Source organism: Lontra canadensis, unplaced genomic scaffold, assembly GCF_010015895.1.
Source record: "Lontra canadensis isolate GAN:19392208 unplaced genomic scaffold, GSC_riverotter_1.0 scaffold93, whole genome shotgun sequence".
Classification (NCBI taxonomy): Eukaryota; Metazoa; Chordata; class Mammalia; order Carnivora; family Mustelidae; genus Lontra; species Lontra canadensis.
The window spans coordinates 258243-272410 of NW_022631087.1; the positions used below are offsets into that span (position 1 = coordinate 258243).

The 14168-nt window shown below is 41.0% G+C and overlaps 1 protein-coding gene across 2 annotated transcripts in view; it reads left to right on the forward strand.

The window, feature by feature from the left end:
• TXNRD1 (thioredoxin reductase 1) overlaps window positions 1-14168 on the forward strand; it is a 67714-nt gene that overhangs the window by 16218 nt on the left and 37328 nt on the right. For both annotated transcript variants that reach the window (XM_032836759.1, XM_032836758.1), the window contains exons 3-5: window positions 3672-3794; window positions 5187-5259; window positions 7454-7573. In XM_032836759.1, the coding sequence (XP_032692650.1) occupies window positions 3708-3794; window positions 5187-5259; window positions 7454-7573 (280 nt within the window). In that variant the 5' untranslated portion in view covers window positions 3672-3707. The remainder of the gene's footprint in view (window positions 1-3671; window positions 3795-5186; window positions 5260-7453; window positions 7574-14168) is intronic.

Sequence of the window (14168 nt, forward strand, 5' to 3'; positions counted from 1 at the left end):
GAAAAGACAGGAGCGGTGTTCTATTAAGACAGACATTAAAGAGAATTACAAAGATATAAAATGCCACTCTTCCCACTAGTTAAAATGTTATGTTTAACAGTAATACTTAGGGTTTTTAATATTGTAATAATTTAAAATATTTTAATATTAAAATTTCTTTCTTAGTTTTAATTTCTAATATACTAAAATTTATAAATAAGCCTCACATTAACCAAAGCTTTTTGGGGTCCTAAATAATTTAAGGTTTGAAAAGGATCCTGAGACTAAAAAGTTTAAGAATTCCTGTTCTTTGTCAGCTACTACAGTTGGTGGTCACTATTTCTAACACTCATAATTGGAGGAAAATAGGGGACATTTTTCTCCTCCTTTCCTTACCCATCTGTACACACCTGGGGGAGCTGTTTTCTACAATCCATCTTACCTATATATTTCATGTGGGAAACCACTTAACTTGGACCTTATTGACAGAATTTCAGTTTTAAGTTGGATTACAATTTTAAAACACCATGTTTAGTTCTGGGGTCAGTGGAATGCTTTAGTTTCCTGTATCTTACTGATTTTACTTTATGAAGTTCAGGCTCACTCAGCTTTCTTTGTAAGATCTGTACACTGGTTGATACAGTTTCACTTCCAGCATGAACTGTAAGAATCCGGTGTGATCCAGAATTTCAGTATGGAACAGATTACACATTGGTAGAGGGAGTATGTGGCTTTTCAGCATGACAGTGCATTTTCTTTATTCTAGTAGATATATTAAGGGGGGTGGTTATGAAATGGGTAGTTTCCATTTAGACAGCCAATGACTGTGTTCTGGCACTGGCTATGTCAAGTACTTGCAGATAAAATTGAGGCTGAGATTAAAAATGGTCATGTTATTTTTCCAGAAGAACATCTAGCTGCATTTATTAATTCTTTTAAGGCAGCAAGTCAGCCTATGCTCTTTGAGAGCAACTAGGGAGTAATGCTTGTTATCTGAAGCTTATATTGATCCTTTGATCTGAATGGCTATTGTTATTACCAAATTGTTTTTCCCCCTACAGTGCCTTCTGTTGAAGGAGGAGCTTCTGCCATAATGCAAGTTCACGAATACTGGCAGTGTTTACCAGCCTCTCACGTTAGACCTTTTGTACAGATGGTCAGGGTGAGGCCGTCTGGTCCCCATTGTTGCTGGTTTCCGCGTGTGCTCCCTTCAGTCCCCAAGCCTCCATGTGTACCTGCCACTCTGCCAAGGGCCAGCCACAGTGCTGTGCCTCCTCCTCCACCTTCCTCTGCTGCACCCCATTCCGCATCCCAAGAACCCTGCTCTACTGACCCTAAGCTCTGCCTTTCACCCCCTACAGCTGATGGTAGGCAGGAGAAAAATACGCAGTTTGGGCTGGTAAGTTTGGGGGCTCTTTTTGACTGTTGAGATTAAAATTTGATTTTTACAAAAACTTTTTTAGTGCCTGTTAACGGTGTTTCCGACCACTGTCTCACGTTACCACAGATTTTTGTTTTAATAAAAGGTAATCTTAAATATATTACCAGAACAGTCTTCCAAGCTAATATGAAATGTGTATAAAAGCCAGTGGAATGAAATAGTTTTTAAAAAATTAAAAGTCTATAATATTTATATTACAAAGCTTGTTATGTGGCAAGTACATGGAAACTAAATCCTAAATAAATTACAGGAGGCCTCGTGCACAGGTAGTTGAAAGAGGTAAGCCTGAGGGGCACCCAGCTGGCTCAGTCAGTAGAGTATCTTGGGTTCGTGAGTTCGAGCTGCATGTTGGATGGAGAGATTACTAAAAAAACTAAGAATATATATATAATAAAGTAAAATGTGTTCTTAAAAAAAGTAAGCTTTGTAGAGTCTTGTTTATTCATTTAGCCTCCTCCATCCTCCTTTTTATCTTTGCTTATTGAAAATGCCTTTGAGGGGTGTGTGGGTGGCTCAGTGGGTTAAGCCTCTGCCTTCGGCTCGGGTCATGATCTCGGGGTCCTGGGATCGAGCCCCACATCAGGCTCTCTGCTCAGCGGGGAGCCTGCTTCCCTCTCTCTCTCTCTCTCTGCCTGCCTCTCTGCCTAGTTGTGATCTCTCTCTCTGTGTCAAATAAAAATAGAAAATCTTTAAAAAAAAAAAAAGAAGAAAAAGAAAATGCCTTTGAAAATCAGGGACTTTTATATTTAATTTCTCATGCAGTGAAATGTCAACTTGAAAGGGTCCATAGACAAAAGGACGAAATTGATACAAAGCGAAAGTTAAGCAGGGCTTTATTTCGCGCCAAGCATGGAGAATCAAACTGACTGGCCAGGGCTGTCTCTTGCAAAGAGGCGACCCCTCCCAGCCTCACAGACTAACTTTTATAGAGCAAAGGCCATGTGGTTGAGCCTGACCAATTGAATTACAATTCACCCTATAGTAGTTATTTGAACTAGCCTATCACTCTGGTCAGAATTGGCGCCCAAAAGGCAGGGCCCACATTCTTGGGTGGTTAGGGAGGTGCTTTCCTGATTGGATGTCTCCACCTGGCTTAGCTCATCCTTGGCGGGTAGGGAGGTAATACGTGCGCTTTCACTGATTGGACGTTTCCACCTGGCCGGACACGTCCTTGTATCTGGGCTCCATTATCTCTGCCCAGCCTGACATGTCCTGGTATCTGTGCTCCATATTGGGGCTATTTGGCCGTATTTCACCAATTCTGTTTCTAAGCGTTTTCCTCTTGGGGGGAAGGGGCAAGTTCAATCTAAGTTTACTGCATAACCAACAAAATGGCTCGCTCTGGCTAAGTAGGCCCTTACAAACTAATGATTTTTTTCTGAATTTTTACTTAAACAATGTAGAAAAGTCTCAAGTATTTGGCTGATCTGTTTCAGTTGCCGTTTGCCAGGACCCTGTCTTAACTGAAGACCTCAGCCTGTTCATTGTTGTACCTTTGACAGTAGAAAATAAAGATGCTGCTGACTGGTAGTGATAGTTTTTTTCAAGATTTTATTTGTCAGAGAGAGAGTGGCAGGCAGAGGGAGCCCCCTGGGGCTGGATTCCAGGACTCTGGGATCATGACCTGAGCTGAAGGAAGACGCTTAACCGACTGAGCTACCCAGGCATTCCTGGAATTGATACTTTTATTAAAAACATACAGTACGCATGTTTTAAAGATTTTATTTATTTATTTGAGAGAGAGACAGTGAGAGAGAGCATGAGTGAGGAGAAGGTCAGACTCCCCGTGGAGCTGGGAGCCCGATGTGGGACTTGATCCCGGGACTCCGGGATCATGACCTGAGCCAAAGGCAGTCCTCCAACCAACTGAGCCACCCAGGCATCCCCGGTACACGTGTTTTAAAAACCTAGTTTGAATCCTGGTGTAATAATTCTAGGAAGAAAGGACTGATGGTGAGACTTGATTTAGGACTAGTTTGATCTTGTTGGAATGTCAGGCCCTAATGTACGTAGAAACGTCTCTGTGGCAGCTCTCCATCACGTGCAAAGGTACTTGGACAGTCCTAAGGAAAGCACAGCTCTGCACACTGCTTGAAAGGAGTGTTACACATTTTCTAGTTGGGTGCTGTAATATAAATTAGTATTTTTCCTTTGAAAATTCCTTTTTCTTTAAAGAAAGGTTTTCTCACAGAACTTTTCAGACTTTGTTGTTTTTAAGTTCCATTATTTCCCCGCCATTGTTTTTCTTTAGGCTTATCAGGAGGGCAGACTTCAAAAGCTACTGAAAATGAATGGCTCCGAGGATCTCCCTGAGGCCTATGACTACGACCTCATCATCATCGGAGGGGGCTCAGGAGGACTGGCAGCTGCTAAGGCAAGGCTCCTTGTGTGTTGTCTGGGGGTTGGTGGGAATAGCCATATTCCTGACTGGAATTTGAGCCACTCTTGGGGCATTTTGCACATTAACTTGGGCAGGACATATTTATAAAGGAACTATTTTATAAATCATTTTTCCAGGTTGAACTGTATCTTCTTTATGAAAGTACTTCTGTATAACATTACCAGGCCCAATATTTTGGGACACAATTTGATTCATTTTAAGTTTGGCTGACTTTTCAAAGCTAATAAAGGCATATAGAAGTGGTTTGAAATTACAGATCTTATTCTTTATAAATACTAATATAGGTTTTCACTTTGATGATTTCCCTCATCTCCAATAGAAAAATGGAGAGCAGCTGGATTTCTTAAACTTAATCGTTAAAAATGCTTGCCTCCTTTGTATATGAACTGAACTACAAGAATAACCACTAACTCCAGCTTAGGGGTAGTGGGGGTAGAGAGTGTATATATAAGGGAGGTTAAGGAGTGAGGCTTCTGGCCCTAAACTGAGATACATTTTCCGTGTGTGAGGGGCCTGGGGCCTGTCATCCTTCCCCAACAGGTACTTTTAAAAGATGAGTTGGTTATACTCCCCTGAGGTGTAGCTTGTGGATGAGTAAAAGTAGGTTCAAACGAAGCAGCCCAAATGAGGAGAGCAGGCCAGCATCCGGCATGAAGTACTACTCTGTTGTAAATGATACAGGAGTAATAGCGGTTGTATTTTACTCTAGTTCTGGTGGTTTGAAAGGACTCTTAGGCTCAAGTCCTTTCAAATAACCTGGAGGTCTCGTTGCCAATACACAAAGCTTATTTTCTGAGAAGGATAAAGGGTACTCTGTAAAATGAACTTATGACTGTTGTCGTCACTTCTCTAAAATTGATTTGGAAACCTTATAGATATCATCAACTTTTTCATTGGCTCTTCACATGAAATTTTAAGAAATCTGACAATTTTAGAAGAAAAATGTTTCCAATATTCTGCCGAGGTATTGAATTAGATAAAACTTAAAAGTTCTTTAAAAAATGCTTACAGGATACAGATTGAGTTAAGAGTTATATAGGCTATCATAAGTCTTTTTAATTAGATACTCAATTTTTGCTTAGAAATGACCACAGGTTTTTTATAAGAGGATTCTAGTGTTTCTAGCTGACGGTTTTATAACTGTACTCTGCATATTCTTTAAAACTACTCTTAGGACTATCTGAATATTGCTTAATTTTTATCTTGGAATCATGCTAATCATCTTGTATATGAAATTCCAAGGCAGTAATAACTGGTTATGCCTTAGGTACTATAATTTAGTAAGAATAGCTTAGAGTTTTAAAAGCCCATTTCTAGTCTATCATGTTCACCTTTCCAATTGATTTTAATGCTTTTGTTTTCTAGGAGGCAGCCAAATATGACAAGAAGGTAATGGTCCTGGATTTTGTCACTCCAACCCCTCATGGAACTAGATGGGGTAAGCTTTAAAATACCTTAGAAGTGAATTTGTAAAAGCAGGGTTTTCCCTGGTATTGGCTTAAATGGCTCCTAAAACCCAATTAAAAATTTAAAAATTAAAATATGTATATATACATCTCTCTCACTTGTGCTGTTAAAACGGACTCCAGTTAAATGTTGAAAATTTAGGGGTTTTTTGGCAGAGTCAAGATAATGCAAAACCTTATCCACAGCTATTATAATGACTTAAAGCTAAATATTTGAGTAACCTTGTAAAATTAGGGGCTTTTTTTTTTTTTTTAAAGATTTTATTTATTTATTTGTCAGAGAGAGAGAGGGAGAGAGAGCGAGCACAGGCAGACAGAATGGCAGGCAGAGGCAGAGGGAGAAGCAGGCTCCCTGACGAGCAAGGAGCCCGATGTGGGACTCGATCCCAGGACGCTGGGATCATGACCTGAGCCGAAGGCAGCTGCTTAACCAACTGAGCCACCCAGGCGTCCCAAATTAGGGGCTTTTTAACTGAAAGTTTAAAAACTTACCTGTGGATTTCTGTTCTAAAACCAGTTCCTACATTCAGCAAGAACTGGAATTAGATATCTTAATGAATAGCCCATGCTGCTTCTGAGTCTTGGTGAATTAAATGGTCCTTACTCATTTATTCCACAAATATTAATTAAACACTTATTACGAACTAGGGCATTGGAGAATATAGCAGTGGACTCGGTAGACACGAAGTTCCTGCCCTTGTGGAGTTTACATGGTAGTGGGGAGACAAAAGATAAGAACTTTATGAATTATAATAAGTGGTACTACAAAAATTATATGGTGGAAAAGAGAGGAACTGGGTAGAGGAAAGAGTTTAACTCTGAGAGAATTATCAGAGAAGGCCTCTGAAGAGGTGGCCTTTAGATGAGGCCAAAAGAGTAAGAAAGCACCAACTATGCCAAGAGCTGAGGAAAAACCTTTCAAGGGACTTTTTTCAGTTTCTGTCACGGAATAGAACATACAAAGGCCCCGAGGCAGTTGGGAGTCCTTCATGAATTTAGCACAGGTGGTACGAGCTGGAACTAAGAATGGAGAGGAGGGCAGGTGTCAGGGTGTACTTGTCCTGGTAGGTCAAGATGAGGAATCTGGATCTAACTAGAGCATAGTAGGAAGCCTTTGAGAAGGGGATTGGTGTGATACGTAAATCTTAATCAAGACAGCTTAGCTTAAGAAGCAAGAAACAGGAACTCTGGATATGAGAGTGTCTGAGTTTCTAATTGATCCATTCAGCAAATATATATTAGGTGTCAGTTTGGTATCAGTCACTGTTCTTGTATTGGGTATAGCTGCTCCCACCTACGGAGCTTACAGTCCCTAGTCGCAGTCTGGAAGCATTCTCTTCAGAGGCTTATGTGAAGTCCACTGCCATCTGGTCTGGCACTCCTTTACCATTTTCTCTTTCTCTCACTCTGCCTACATTTTGTTTCAATGCAGACAGTCTATCACCATGTTCTTTAAGCTCAGAGATGCCAAACCTTTTGTTTGTTTGTTTGTTTTGGTCATCATGAATCCTTTTGTGAGAATGTACAAAAGCTGTAGGCCACCTTTTTTTTTTTTTTTTAAGATTATTTATTTATTTATTTGTCAGGGAGGGGGAGAGAGAGAGTGTGTGCAGAAGCAGAGGGAGAAGCAAGGAGCCTGATGGGGACTTGATCCTCGGACCCCTGGGATCATGACCTGAGCCAAATCAGACACTTAACTGACTGAGCTACCAGGAGTCCTGACCACCTTCTTAAAAAAAAAAAAAAAAGCTTGCGTACACCAGATTTTACTTGCGGTTCTAGACCCACTGCAGTCCAGCTGTGGCCAGCTTAACAACCCCTTTACCATTTAGTTCTATTCATAGATGTGGTAGTGAGTATAGGATTGTGCACCAAGTAAAATTTCAGTTTCTGGCATCTTTATCAGTAGTTAATTCTGAATCTTTGAAATATGTGGAAATTGTCGTAATCTCATTTTTCTTGTGTTTTAGGATATGTTACTATGTTTGATATATAAGGCTCTCTGAGCTTAGAAATGCCATGAGTCTTAGGAATGAACTTGTAAAAACAGTATTGGCTACATTAAGCAAATAAATTATGACCTTTCATAGCATAGTAATAATTACTGACCTCTTCTTTGAAGGATTGTGATGCTTGATGTAAACTGATTTCTCAATGTTGTTGCAGGTCTTGGAGGAACATGTGTGAATGTGGGTTGCATACCTAAAAAACTGATGCACCAAGCGGCTTTGTTAGGACAGGCCCTGCAAGACTCTCGCAATTATGGTTGGAACACCGAAGAGACGGGTATGGCGGGAGAAGCTGCTCTTTTGTCTGTGCTTTGAGGGGTTTGAGCTGTGATCTTGCAAAGCACCCATCCATCTTTATGGGACTAGAAAATGACCTGGAGTTTTTATTGTTGATGGTTTTTATGTATAAAATTACTGTAGTTACTCTATAGCGGTTGTGGTAAGAACAGATACTGTACTTGGAGTGCCCTTCTGTAATAGAAAACCAGAATGTTTAAGATCAATTCTTTATTTTTATTATTATTATTTTGAAGTAATCTCTGTCCAGTGTAGGGCTTGAACTCATGACCCCAAGATCAAGAGTTGTACACTCTGCTGACTGAGCCAGCCAGGTGCCCCTCAAATAAATTCTTATATAGAGAGTTTCATAAAGAGTGTAAGTATTTGCTTACCTCTGAAGTTTCATTTTTCTCTCTCCAAAGGAATCCGTTCATGAGCTGATGTTTTGGGTGTGGGGGGGACCATTTATCTGGAGAGAAAGAGATGGTTAGTCTTTGTTGTATAAAACATCTAGAGTACCCTGGCAACCCTAGGAAAGTTGAAGAGAAATTGCTGCCTTTGGAAAGTAGATGGCATAATCTGATAGAAGAAAATGAGGTTGACATGGCTGCATAATTGATTAATATCCTAGATCACCATGTCCTTGAAGAGGGAAACTCCAGCCTTATGGGATATTAGTTTTTTGTTGTTGTTGTTGTTGTTAAAGATTTTATTTATTCCTTCAAGAGAGAGAGAAAGCACAAGCAGGCAGAGAGGCAGAGGGAGAGAGAGAAGTAGGCTCCGCATGAGCTGGGAGCCGGACATGGGGCTGCATTGCAATATGGGGCTCGATCCTGGGACCTGGAAATCTTAACCTGAGCTGAAGGCAGATGCTCAACCAACTGAGCCACCCAGATGCCCCCTGATACCAGTTTTAAGATCTTCAGGGTATGGGACATTTGCTAGCGTAATTTATTTTGTAGCTTTTCTGTTTTGATTAATAGTTTATTAAATACTAAAATAAGGCATAAATACATGCTTTTGAAACATTTTGCCCCTACTCAGATTAGTTCTGCTTCCTCTGTTTCATGCCTTTACTTCCTCTTTGAAATCAACAGTACTTTTTTTTTTTTTTTAAAGATTTTACCTATTTATTTGACAGATCACAAGTAGGCAGAGAGACAGGCAGAGAGAAAGGAAAGGAAGCAGGCTCCCCACTGAGCAGAGAACCCGATGCGGGGCCCTATCACAGGACCCTGGGATCATGACCTGAGCCAAAGGCAGAGGCTTTAACCCACTGAGCCACCCAGGTGCCCCAAAATCAACAGTACTTTTTTCTCCAAGTCTGGAGTCTTAGAGAATCAGTTACTTTAAAAGTGTTCTTGTTCTGGGTTCATCTCTCTTTCCTCATTTCCTTACAAGGCTGTTCTCTGTCCATGACCTTTGGGGTCTGAGGCTGGTACTAAGAGTTTCATTATTTATTTCTGAGGTATCATGCCTCATGTCCTTTCCTCTTGCCAACAAAAAGGGCAGTCGAGGTGACACTTTTGACCTATGGAATATGAATTTAACACATAATCTAGTCCACCTCTAGTCCCACCTCTTCCCACCCCACCAAGTTACTATTTACTCCTGTGTCCGCATGTCTCCCCACTGAGTCTGCCATTCATACACTCTGCCCTTCCTGGAAACCCACTTGTAATGTACCTGGTTAACAAGAGGTCTCCCTTTAGTTAGTGTATTAGACTTCTTCATAGATGTTTTAGAAATTCTGCTAGTGTAATTACGTAATACTGCTATTGAGCGGCCACTGTTTGCAGTGCAGTCTGTGCTGGGGAAACACAGAGATGAGTAATACAGATTGTGTAGGTGTGCAGATTCCACTAATCACTGGCGCACTAATATCATTGAGAGGCAGACCACGTTCCCTGGAAGCCCAGAGGTAGAATTGGTGACGTTAGTTAAGTGGGGATACACAGTCTTTGCCAGTATTCTGGGTCCCTTGGGTTAAGAGCTTGCTTCACCCAGCCCTCCTGGTACGTTGAAATGTAGGTTATTGTAGCAGGTAGGCCTGGGCACAACCTGGCTTTGCCATGCACCGCGTGAGGATTGAGTACAGCAGTGTGGTTCAGATAGCTGCGACTCACCACGCAGTTTCTGTCCCTTCCTCCGGACTTGCTGCTTTTCATTCTTCCATTCAGTTTCTATAAATTGGAGTAGACTCTGCCAAGCACTTGGTTCTTTGTTTAATGGGACGTAGAAAAACATTTCCAGACATTATAGGAAGTTGTATATTTGAACCAAGTTAGTTCCCTTTTAAAGAGGACATATAACAAGGATATTCATCTGAAAAAGTCTAGAATTTTTTGGAAGAGGTAAGGTTGTTCCAAGCAAATTTTGATTTATGCAGTTTTATTATTTCCATATGCTGTCATCTTAAATCTAGGTAAACAAAAGTGCTGTATGACTCAGTCACACAATTTTTATTCATTCATATAGTGATCTAGTACTTAAATTTGGTGTGTTGTACTAACCACTGTTAGCTTTAAGCTATTCATTCTCAGGAAAATAAAGTCAGGGAAACAATTGCTTAAATTAGAAACGTAGAAGTATATAGTGAGTCTTTAGAGTCTTAAAAAGAGTTAAATGCAGGCCTCTGCTGAATGTGAAGTTTTATTAACAGGGCCAACTAAGTATAATTCTAATAAATTCAGTAATCAGGTGGGTGGCGAAATAGAATTTGGGGAGCTGACCGCTCTTTCCAGCAGAAGAATATTTCTGTCGCTGTCAGGTGACAGTAAACACTAGCTATGCTTATTTATGTTGAGTTTATTTCTAAATTATATAACAAACAACTAATGAATGTGTAGCCACTGGGCTAATAAAGAGCCACTGCTACTAGCACAGTCCAGGTCGAGACATCGACCAGGCAAAGCCCCTTGAGTTTTAATGGGGTTTTAAGACTTGGACCAAATCCTAGTCTGTCTTTAAACAAATTATTTGTTCAACTAAATTAACAGTTTTACCCTTGTGCTTCTTCCCTTTTTCCAGGTTTTAGTGTTAGAAATATATAATTTTCTCGTTTTATACCTTCCTCCTCTTGTATTTGCTGGCAGCAGCAATCCCAAAGGTTTTGATGAGAGCTGTTCCCTGTATTTAAATCCGCTCACTCTTCCTAAATGGAAACTTCATTGTTTGTTTATTGTGTTATCTTTCATTTTTCTCTTGAGCCTTGAGACTTCTGAAGCTAGCTGGGGCCTAGCAGAGACCCAGGCTGGGCTTGGTGGGAAAGGTCTGCTGTGTCTGTCAGGACCCACCACTGAGGGAGCGGCTGCCACCTCCCTCCTTTTAAAGTGGTTGTAGTGAGGAGTACAGTGGATTTAGATAAATGTCACTTTATATCATTAGGTCTTAGAGCAAGAAGGAATCTTGGCAGTATATTCTTCAAATGAGAAACTCCTAGAGGCTGCTGATCCCTGTTCCCAAAGATGAAGCCTGAAGGCTTAGTTTGCTTTTTTTTTTTTAAAGATTTTAAAAAAGATTTTTTAAAAAAGATTTATTTATTTATTTGACAGAGATCACAAGTAGGTAGAGAGGCAGGCAGAGAGGGGGCGGGAAGCAGGCTCCCTGCTGAACAGAGAGCCGAAATGCGGGGCTGGATCCCAGGACCCTGGGATCATGACCTGAGCCGAAGGCAGAGGCTCAGCCCACTGAGCCACCCAGGCACCCCTTAGTTTGCATTTTTTAAATAGAAACATGTCTGATCTCATGTCCTTGACCAAATAACAGTGCTCCAGTGTTCTGGGAAGGTTGTCTTCTCTGACACTGTAGATAGCTCTAGGCATGGTGAAGGAAAAGAGGGAGCTGGACCGGGCAGCAGAACTGAATCTGACTGTGACAAGGGGAGTGACACGTGTAGGACTCAGCTGTGATCTGCTCTTTTTCTAAAGCTCCAAACTCAGATTGTACAAAGAAAGTCTCAAGCCTCAAAAAAAAAGAAAGTTACTAGAGCTCAGTCATGTAAACTGGATGAATTTACATGATCTTCCTTTCTGGAAGATTTGTTTGCTTTATATTTTTTAGATTTATCAATTTGAGTTCCCCTGTGTTCAGGAATTAAATATGCCTTTAAAAAATTAAGTATTTGAAGTTTTAGGATTCCATTATCATTACAAAGAAAGCAAGATCATTGTGAGGTTACAGGATCAATTCTTCTTAGACACACCTGATATTTCACATATAGTGTATTTGTGGCTGCCACTGAATCAGTGTGTGGCCTTTGGTAGATCATCCATCCTTGATCTCCCTGTGTATATCATGGAAGTAATCTGTACCTCTTTAGGTGTTTTGAAGTTCAAATAAGTAGGTACACTGAAGATGTTAAAGATACCACAAGTTCAGTTAATCTGATTACTCTTGTTGAAGTTAAGAGTGTGGCCCAGCTTTCTTTAGTAGGATATGGTCAGATCAGAAGCAATAGACAGCTGGCTCTAAGATCCAGCTGCTGTGGTGGTCATTAATGTCACACACAAGTAAATTACACGCCTTACCCGCTCAGCGAGAATCTATATTGCAGAAGCTTAGCATTGGGTTATAACTGGTAGACCAAGCTGGCTGGATCTGGAGACATAGGAGAAATGCTGGACTGTACCGGCAGGTGGGATGAGTGGGGATGTGGAGTATCCAGGTAGTGTTTGGGAATTCAAGGAGGTGGTGGATTTGGGGTGTTATCAGAAGGCAGTGTGACTCTAGAGAACTAGGGTTCCAGGTGTGTTACCATCCATAGTCCAGCAAGGATCCATTTACCACCAGTAGTTTTATAAAGTAAGAATTTGGATTTTACAAGACAGAATCTTAATTCTCAGAATGAAATGCAAGGTCAGGACCATAGGAGCAACTAGAGTTTCCCGATGCTGAATCCCAAACTGGGTGGCTGGAAGTTTTGAGTTCTTCTGCCTGAGCATAATCACACTAGAGACTGGGGGTGAGGGTAACTGCCTACTATACCAGAGGATAAAGAAAGAACTTCGGTAGAAAAGAGGGTTTGAGGAATATGAAAATTAGGTGGGGCCTGATAACCACAAAGGAAAGCTTTAACAGAATTAAGGGTGGGATAGGTCTAATTGTCAAACTTGAATTTTGAAATAATTGAATTTTTTGGTGCTATTATTTAATCTCAGCTATGTCTTAAACTTAGAATATAGTATCTACTGATGGATTAGCAGAGTATAGTCCATTTAATAGTTCTATGATTGTGAAATTTCAGAAGTGAATCAATCCTGCCTGTGGTCTGGTTTTCTCCATGGGGGCATTATTGGCATGTTGGGCTGGACCCTCCTGATCGTAAGAAACTATAGTGAAGGATATTTAGCATTAGTGGCCTTTGGTCATTCCTAAATCAATATAACAGCCAAACACATCCCCAATAAAGTGTTTGGACTTTGCTTAAAATATTCTAGGAAAGGGGCACCTGGGTGGCTCAGTCGGTCTGATTTTGGCTCAGATCATGATCTCAGGGTCCTGGGATTCAGCTCCATGTCAGCCTCTGTGCTCAGCTGGGAGTCTCTTTCTCCCTCTCCCTCTTTTTCTGCCCCTCCCCTTGCTCATGCACACACGTGCACACACTCAAGTAAAATCTTTAATATTTTAGTGAAAAGGAGGGGTATATGAAATGAAATTGGCAAAATGTTGGTAATTGTTTCAGCTAAATGGTTGGCCTAGTGAGTTACACTATTCTGTTCCATTCCCGGGGGTGGGAGTAAAAGTGAATCTTTCTTTTCTCTTTTAGTGTTGCTACACGGAGGCCAGATGGGTTGGCAGGGCTCCCTCAGCACTCCCCAGCCCCGCCTCCCAGCACACCATCCTCTCAGCATTGCAACCACAGTGGGTTCTGTAGTCACTGTCTGTTTTCATTGATGTCTCAAAGTCTAACATTTTGATTCTGTGAATTGAATATCGACGATCTATTCTCTGGGAGGCCACAGACCAGTATTGGTGTTGTCATTCCCAGATCTAGAGGCTGGCCGTTGGGTGGCATAGACTTGGTTCACATCTTCCTATGTGGCCAAGCTACTTACTAACCCTGAGTCTTAAGATTCAGACTTCTCATTTCCATGGCAGATCTTTCAGTATATGTTGATTCTCTTTTCCTTCCTTGCAGACCACAGCTTTCCTAGGACCTGGCTTTGTCCTATCACTGAGTATATTTTATCTGCACCCTATTTTTTTCTAGTCATTGATAAGTTACTAATGAGTGATTGATTGATTTTTATCCATTGAAATTTAATATATTAGTGTCTGACTCAAAGGATTCATTTTTTTAAAAAAGATTTATTTCAGAGAGAGAGAGATAAAGCGTGTATGCACAAGGAGGGGCAAAGGGAGAGAGAGAATCTGGAGCAGACTCGCCACTGAGTGTGGAGCCCGACCCAGGGCTTGATCTCATGGTCAGACCATGACCTGAGCCCAAATCATGAGTCGGATGCCCAACTGATTGAGTCACCCAGGCGCCCCTCAAAGGATTCATTTTATGATAGAATTAAAAAATCTTCCTCTCTCTGGTGAAAGGAGGATTTGGGGGACAGTGAGGCAGTCTTAATTCTATGTCTAGATCA